The sequence below is a fragment of the Corvus cornix genome, chromosome Z (assembly GCF_000738735.6).
Source record: "Corvus cornix cornix isolate S_Up_H32 chromosome Z, ASM73873v5, whole genome shotgun sequence".
NCBI classification, from domain to species: Eukaryota; Metazoa; Chordata; class Aves; order Passeriformes; family Corvidae; genus Corvus; species Corvus cornix.
In genome coordinates, this window is record NC_046357.1 from 28,656,817 (window position 1) to 28,664,090 (window position 7,274).

General features: G+C 49.5%; 1 protein-coding gene across 2 annotated transcripts; it reads right to left on the bottom strand.

Annotated features, from left to right (window-relative positions):
- Positions 1-4,329: 4,329 nt before the first annotated feature.
- Positions 4,330-6,883, bottom strand: LOC104689773 (acrosin-like). 2 transcript variants are annotated; one of them, XM_010400082.3, is made up of 5 exons: positions 6,682-6,883; positions 6,151-6,363; positions 5,582-5,847; positions 5,166-5,302; positions 4,330-4,772 (listed from the first exon to the last, which is right to left on the bottom strand). In XM_010400082.3, the coding sequence occupies exons 1-5, from the start codon at positions 6,741-6,743 to the stop codon at positions 4,455-4,457; spliced, it is 996 nt and encodes a 331-aa protein (XP_010398384.1). In that variant the 5' UTR covers positions 6,744-6,883; the 3' UTR covers positions 4,330-4,454. The 2 variants fall into 2 exon arrangements, with proteins under 2 accessions (XP_010398384.1, XP_039423406.1); XM_039567472.1 differs by lacking the exon at positions 4,330-4,772 and having other exon boundaries at positions 4,779-5,302.
- Positions 6,884-7,274: the final 391 nt, after the last annotated feature.

Below are 7,274 nucleotides of genomic sequence, written 5' to 3' on the forward strand. Positions count from 1 at the left end.
AAGTTCCCTGTCTGACCATCCAGAAGCCACTCTGGCAGCCACATTCACACCACCTGAGCTGGAACTGAAGCCCCTTCACAGCTACACCTCCCACACTCACAGTCTGACCAGGACTCCTTACCAGCTCAACCCCAGGTTTCCCACAGCAGATTCTCAGACATCCAGGTCCTTCAAATAGCTTAATCATGGTGCAATAACTAAATAACAACAGCTCGAGCTGGTGCCTCTGAGGAGGGACTGTGAACAAAGGAACCCCTGGGCTTTTGTACCCTCACAGCACCGAAGTCTGGGGTCTCAGCTCCTGCTGTGTCTCAGTGTCCAGTTCCCTGGCTGGTGCCACAGGTCCCTGTGCCCTTTCCTGTGCCAAGAGTTGGCAGTTCATGGCCTCTTGACTTGGGCTCCCATCCAGAGCTCAACCTACAGCTCTCATTGCAACTGCAACTTTCTCAATAGCCTGCCTCCCTAACAGGCAAGCGCCAGCCACAGTGGGGCATGAGGGGAAGGGGAAAGGCACCAGAAGGGGGGGAAATCAACAGCCAGAGACTGTGTGAGGGAAATAATTAATTTCCTTTTTCCAGTGCTGGAGTCCTACTAGTTCTGTCAGTGAAGTGGTTGCTTGCATGGCTGGGGAGAATCCTGGGGCCAGCAGCCCTCCTCTTTCGGACATGCCAGGGCCCCCGGTGTGAGTGTTCCCAGCCCTGACAAGGAGCAGTGGGACTGTGGCTGCTGCCCTTGATGCCTAAAGATGTTTGCTTTCTATACATTTTTCATGTATTTGTAGATTTGTAGACTACTAATACATGGTTGTATCTTCTAGTACTTTTCCTACCCTTTCCCCTTACCTTTTAGAACAGTAAGCTAACCTTCTAACACATTCCTTAAATACTGTTTTGTCTTGCTCTTTAGGCTAGCAAGGACACTGTGTTTTCCACTTGAACACAGAAGATATAACAAGAAAGCCCCTGGAATAACTCCAATGGGGCAGAACCTGGGGGCAAATTACCTAACTAAGTGCTCTTCTAATTGGACAATATTTGTTAGATTTGCTAATTTGCTAAACTTAGAAAAATTATAGAAATCTGGTGCCAAGTGTGCCCATGACCATGAGGGCACCTGGAAGCTTCCAATAAAGACCTGCTTTTTTTCTTACTATTTTAAGGCTGTTGCAAGAGTTTTCTCTTCTGATATTAGGCAACACCCTGGGCAGAGGAACTTGCCACCACTGCGTCCCCATGCTCTTTCTGGAGCTGCACCTGCTCTGTACCAATTTGCACAGGTGGCTGGAGGATGCAGAGGGCACAGAGGGCAACTTCTGATGTGCTGGGTTGGTCCTCCATGTCAGAGCCGTCAGAGCTGCTGGCAGGGGCTGGATGCCAGGTGGGAGCCTCTCCCTGGGAGCTGGTGAAGCGGGAAATGGCCTCAGGGCTGTTGTCCTGCTTCCCAGCAGTGTGGGAGTGCAGCAGCCTTTGGGCCTCCTCACTGCATTGGTCCACAATGAAATTGACAGTGCCATCAACCAGCTGTTCTGTATATTCCTCCAGGAGAGGCTGCAGCATCTGGACCATGACCTCCCCATTGTCATGGATCAAGTGGGAGCTTCAGGCAAGCCCTGCCTTAAACTCAGATTTTTGGCAACAGCTTAAATTGGCAACACCTAAAATCACTCTGGCCTGCAAGTTCTAAGGATGGCAGATCAGGTCTACTTATAAAATGAGTTATTTATTGAATAGACAGCAGATAACAGAAAAAAGGCCTTAATCAGAGTTACTTACTACAGTATAAACCAAAAAGCACTTCTAGTAGGTTACACAGAACAGCACACAATATTACAGTGCGTATATTAAAGCTAGCAAAAGAAATAATATAGCTTAGGAGTCAAATGTAATTTACCACTGAAATGATAGTGTACACCAAATCCTTTCACTCAGCCTCAGAGGAGTAACCACAAAACAGGTGTCCCCACTTTGGGGGAAAATCCCACATATTTCCAGGGAATGCGCAGAAGATTTCCTGCTTTGTGAAAATTTTGTGTAGCTTTTGTAGTTTAAAGTGAGGTGTCTGTCAGTGAGAAATTCCAGCTTATCTTTCCAGATATCACTTCCACAGCAAAATGTTTGTTGTCAGCTGGGAGTGTTACTCCCATGGTGCGAAAGTAACTCACTGCAAGACAGCTTGTCCTGTTTGCGTTATTTCACTGATTAGCGAGAAACAGGTAAGTTCTTCTGTGGCAAGATGCTCTGTTATTCCACCAGCTAAAAGCAACAGATAAGCTCTTCTGGGGTGAGATGCCCTGTTACACCCCATCTGGATCACAGAGGCATAGGGCATACTAGACTGGTCTCACTGCCAGCCACCATGAGGACCCTGCAGGCCCCTACTTAGCTGGAGAGAGTGTCCCTTGCAAAGATTGAAGAACAGCTGCAGGGCACTGGCAGCTGTTCCCACCCAGGAGACAAAGAGATCTTTCTGCCTGGATCCAGCGCTGGATCCAACCTGGCTGCTGGTCTCTGGTGATTCTCCCTGGGGTGTGATGACACACTCTAGGTATTTTTGTTCCTGCAGAGAAAACCTGACAGACTCTATCAGTCTTCTGCAGAGTGGGCACTCTGGTTTCTTCTCTGCCCAACGCAGGATGCAGCCCATGCAGAACTCATGGCCACAGGGTATCACATAAGCGACACCCTCTTGCTTATCATGGCAAATGGGGCAGCTCCACTCTGTTCCCATGGCTCTGTCTGTTCTCCATGGTAATTCAAGGAGTCCTGAGAAGCTGCTCCCCATCACTGGCACTACCAAAGTGTCTCACACAGTGCAACAAAACGGAGAAACCTTGGTCCCTTGCTGTCCCAAGCAGGAGAGGAAGAAATGCCCAAGATCCTGAAGGATACCCTCCTGACTCCCCGAGCCCTAGTGCCCTTCTCACCAGCACCCTGGGGAGACTCAGCCCTCCAGATCTTGCAGGCATGCTTGACACACTCTGACTTTTCTGAGAGCCTGGGAAGATGGTCTCTGGCAGTTGAAAACATATAGGATTGAGACTCCTGTCTGTGATAAACAGATACTGGCAGTCAAGTGGTTCAATACCTTTCAGGTCCTGAATTTTTAATTAGATCTCAGGGCTAGGGGGGCTGGATTTTTCCTTTCTATCTTTTTAAGTTCAGTCTTGAATCAGAAAATATCATTAATTGAATGCAGTTTTTATAAGGGCAAGGTTATTTTCTTACAAAGTAAACACTGTGGACAAAAAGATAATGTGGCCTTAGCAGGCACTGTGCATATCAGCTGGGTATGCTGGTCAAGTATCACCTGTGCAGGTGATCTCTAGTGAAGATTTCTCTCCCTGCTGACAAGTCTTTGGGGCTCACAAATTTTTATTAACAAACTACACACTCAGTATGGCAATTGGTATATGCTTTGCCTCTATCTTCTAATAGTATGAGAAGAAAAAGCATAAAAGAAAAGAGGGAAGAAAAAGGGAAAGAGAAATCAGATAGGAGAGGAAAGAAGATTGCAGTCCGGGGTCCAGCACTGATCCAGCCAACAGCTGTCCAGGGTCCTGAGAGCATGCCACCCAACCTCTGTGGTGGTACATTTTTATAGGTAAGCTTTCCCCAGCCTGGGATTAGATTCCTCACTATTCATACAAATGAATTAACATGTGCAGCCCAGTATTCTGGACCTTTCTGGAAATGGGCTGGGGGGCTTTGAAGGTTTTTTGGTGGTCTTGATTCTCCCTCTATTGGTCTTGCTTGCTCCTTGACCCCACTCCTACACTTAAGCTGTCCTTTATGTTGTGTGGTCACCATGGACTGGAACAGGAAATTCAGCTGCAGAACAGTTCTGCCTTACCTTCATATGGCTCCCCTTTTCAGGCACATCCTGTTACAACTTGCCTGCTTGATGACTGTTGGGGCATTGGGGCATAGCAATGCATTAACTCTTTACTGCTTAGGTTTCTACGTTGGTCAAAAAACCCAGTTACCATCTGATAGGAACAAAAGTCATCCTTAGGGCACAGAGGAGAGTGAAGGGCTTCACATTCTTACTGGCAGGGCATTTTTGCCCTTTATCTCGTTTTCCTAGTCTTGTGTTTCTTGCACTTGTTGTTGCAGACTTAAGGTGTCAGATGCTACTTGTCCACTGTAGAGGTATCAAGATCTGTAGGGAAGGCATTGATCTCTACAGAACGGAGTGTGAGGCCAAGTTCTTCCTAGATGAGGATAAAGGGGTATCTGAGTTCAGGCTGCTTGGGCAATGATCAAGCCAGAAGGATTTTACAGAATTTGGATGCAGAATATTCTCAGAACAGAAAATACAAGTTTGTTTTGGTTTTTTTTTTTTTTTGCTTACAATTTAAAATTTTATTCAGTTCAATAAAATTCAAATTAATATAACTCAGAACAAAAGGGTTGTGGTCCGCTGCAGCCTGAACTGCAGCTGGTCCATTCTGCCATTCAAAACATTTTTTCCTTTAGGAACTTCAAGATCTCCTTCAGCAGATTAAAGAAATTCAGCAGCTTTTCACGTGAAAATGGACAGGGCTGCATTGGTTTTGGAGGTAGCGTCTGCAAGGGGGTTGTGTAGGCTGGCACTGGAGTAACTGCTGGCTTTTTTCTCATCATGGCCTGGATCCAGCTGTAGTAGTACTGAGTGGAGCTGGAGACTGCAGGCCGTTTAGGTCTGGCACAGCCTACTCCCCAGCTGGTCACACCAATTTGCCAGAAGAAGTCACCATGTTTGCTTTGGCAGACAAGAGGCCCCCCGCTGTCACCCTGAAGCAGAGCAGAGAGGATAAAGGTGCTTTTGGGAGCCCCTCTCAGCAGTTAGAGTTAGCTCCTTTGCTCTCCCAGCCTGTCAGAACTGGATTCCCACCAGAGCAAAGCTCTGTTCGAGTGCTGGAGCCTGCGGAACCTTGACACTCTTGGGAGCAGGTTGGGGGCCTTTAAGGTAGGGCTCTCTGTCTCCCTGTGCTTGGATGTTGGCATCTGGACTTCACTGAGCAAGGACTCATGGATAGGAAAGGGGGTGGAAACTCCAGCGGCAGTGCGGAGCTGGGGCTGGGAGGGCTGCTGGCGCCAGGGAAAGCATGGGCTGGGCTGTGCTTGGGTGGTGTGATGGGGCCGCCCACACTGCTGGGTGCTGAGGGATGCATAGCACACTCCTACCTGGCAGGTGCCAACGCCGCCCTGCCCAGCACACACATGGAAGTCATAGATGTACCCCTGCAGCCAGTCGCTGCTGTTGCAGAGCTTGTTATTGACGACTTGGACCTTGGCCTGCTGCAGGATATCTCTACCTGAAGCTGTGAGCAGAGAAAGGAATGAGCTCCAAGCAGCTCCTTGCCCATTCTCCTAGCCTGTATGTGAAGTCCTTCCCTAGGGCTTGGCTCTGCCTCCAGAGAGGCGTTGGAGTGCTGTGTCACTGCTGTCTGGCTTTGGGCAGCAGGCCAGACCCATCTCTCCAGAGGCATACGTCCCACAGCCCAACTCTCATTTTGGCCTCTGCTGTCAGGAAGCCCCAGCCATCTCTCCCTGGTGTGCCAAGCTTGCCCTCAGGGTACAGGTCCTTTATGGGAACTCACATTTTACAATCCTGTCACCCCAGCCAGCAACGTAACAGTTTTTCAGCTCTGACACTTTCACTGTGGGACCAGGCAGGCAGGCGAGCTGAATGGAGGAGCTGCATGGGACTGGCCGGTCCAATTCCAGCAAGGCGATGTCGTTATACTCAAGTTTAGGAACATAGAGTTCATGAATGATCAGCCGCTTAATCCGACGCACTTCCACCTCATGGCCTGACTGACCCAACGAGGTGGCCCCAAGCACCACGGCCCACTCGCTGATGGGACTGGAAGGCAGATGGAGAGAGGCATGAGAGGGAGTAAAATCATGTGCTGTTACAGCCCAGCACTTCTCTGCCTTCTGTTTCCTGGGGCAGAGAGGAAAACAGCACTACAAAGAGTGAAACTAGGCTCGAGATACATTAAGCTGGATGCTGCTAGGAAGCAGCGGCATGAGCCCAGTCTTCTCCCTGAGCAGTCTCTCAGCTGGGCTCTGCAATGCCCTGGCACTAGGCACACTGCAAGGAAATGGGATGGGAGTAGCACACCCTGGTGGTGTGGGGATATCTCCATGCCCAGGTCCTCCTTACTTTGTTATGTTGGTAAAGCAGTGGGCAGCTGTGAGGAGCCACTGTGCGTCAATGAGGGTCCCTCCACAGACATGCACGGATATTGGTGGTTTCCAGAAACAACGGATACTGGCAATTCCAGCCCAGGCCCCAGACCCTGGCAGGACATCTGTGCCACCTACGACGCGTGATGAGCCAAAGGTAGCATGCATGGGCCGGAGCCCACAGATCCCTCTGTAAGCAGAAAAATCATTACTGTCCTGTGCAAAGGCTTGCTGCTGTGCAAGCTGAAGGTCAGCCAGCTTCCCTTCCCACAAGGCTTTGGTTGCAAAGCTAGCAGGGCCAGGGAACTGCCTGGGGCATGCGTCTGTCTGCCTGTTTCTGCTTGAGCCCCATAGACAAGTTGTGCCAGCAGCCCAGACGCTGGTAATAAACTGAGGCTCCCACCCAGGGTTTTGGAAGCTGTGGTATGGCCACGGGTGGCAAGTGGGCATCCTCAGAGAACCCCCTAAGCCTTGCCTGGGTCTCCCCACAGAATCTGGGGCTACTTACCCACAGGTGCCATGTGCAGACCCGCAGAGAGCCAGTAGGATGAGGATGCAGAGCAAAATCATTGCTGTCAGAAACACAGGCCAGCTGCAAAGAACGAGGACTTCTCACCTCCAGTGCCTCTGCCAAGGTAGTGCCCACAGCACTTCATTGCCCACATTGTACTTGGCCCTGGGGCTGATGTCACAGAGGAGCTTGTTCCATGTTCTGGGTATGGTGCTGGCCTCTGGAGGTGGGGGGAGGGGCAACATAGAGTCATAAAACCACAGAAAGGTCTGAATTGGAAGGTACCTTAAGAATCAACTAGTTTTAAGCCCCAGCCATGCACATGAACACATTCCATTACACCAGGTTGCTTGATGTCCCATCCAAGCTGGCCTTATACAGTAAAAGGAATGGGGCATTGTACTAGTTTGAAAACAAACTAGTGGGAGACACCAAGTCAGAATAACAATTTAATAGGGAAATAAAAGGAGGGGGGAAGAAAAAAAAAAAAAAAAAAAGCAGATAACCCTGGGTTAAACTGACAGAGTTAGGATACAACCTGGCACCCTGTTAGTCAGGGTGGTGCTAGCAGTCTGGGAGAATGGTGGCTG

What these genes read in the sequence shown, in the direction of transcription:
- LOC104689773 (XM_039567472.1), bottom strand. Translation starts at nt 6,743, where the DNA reads ATGATTTTGCTCTGCATCCTCATCCTACTGGCTCTCTGCGGGTCTGCA. An exon ending in TGCTTTACCAACATAACAAA is followed by an intron (nt 5,848 to 6,150) that starts GTAAGGAGGACC and finishes TCTGCCTTCCAG; the next exon opens with TCCCATCAGCGAGTGGGCCG. An exon ending in GGGTGACAGGATTGTAAAAT is followed by an intron (nt 5,303 to 5,581) that starts GTGAGTTCCCAT and finishes CTCTGCTCACAG; the next exon opens with CTTCAGGTAGAGATATCCTG.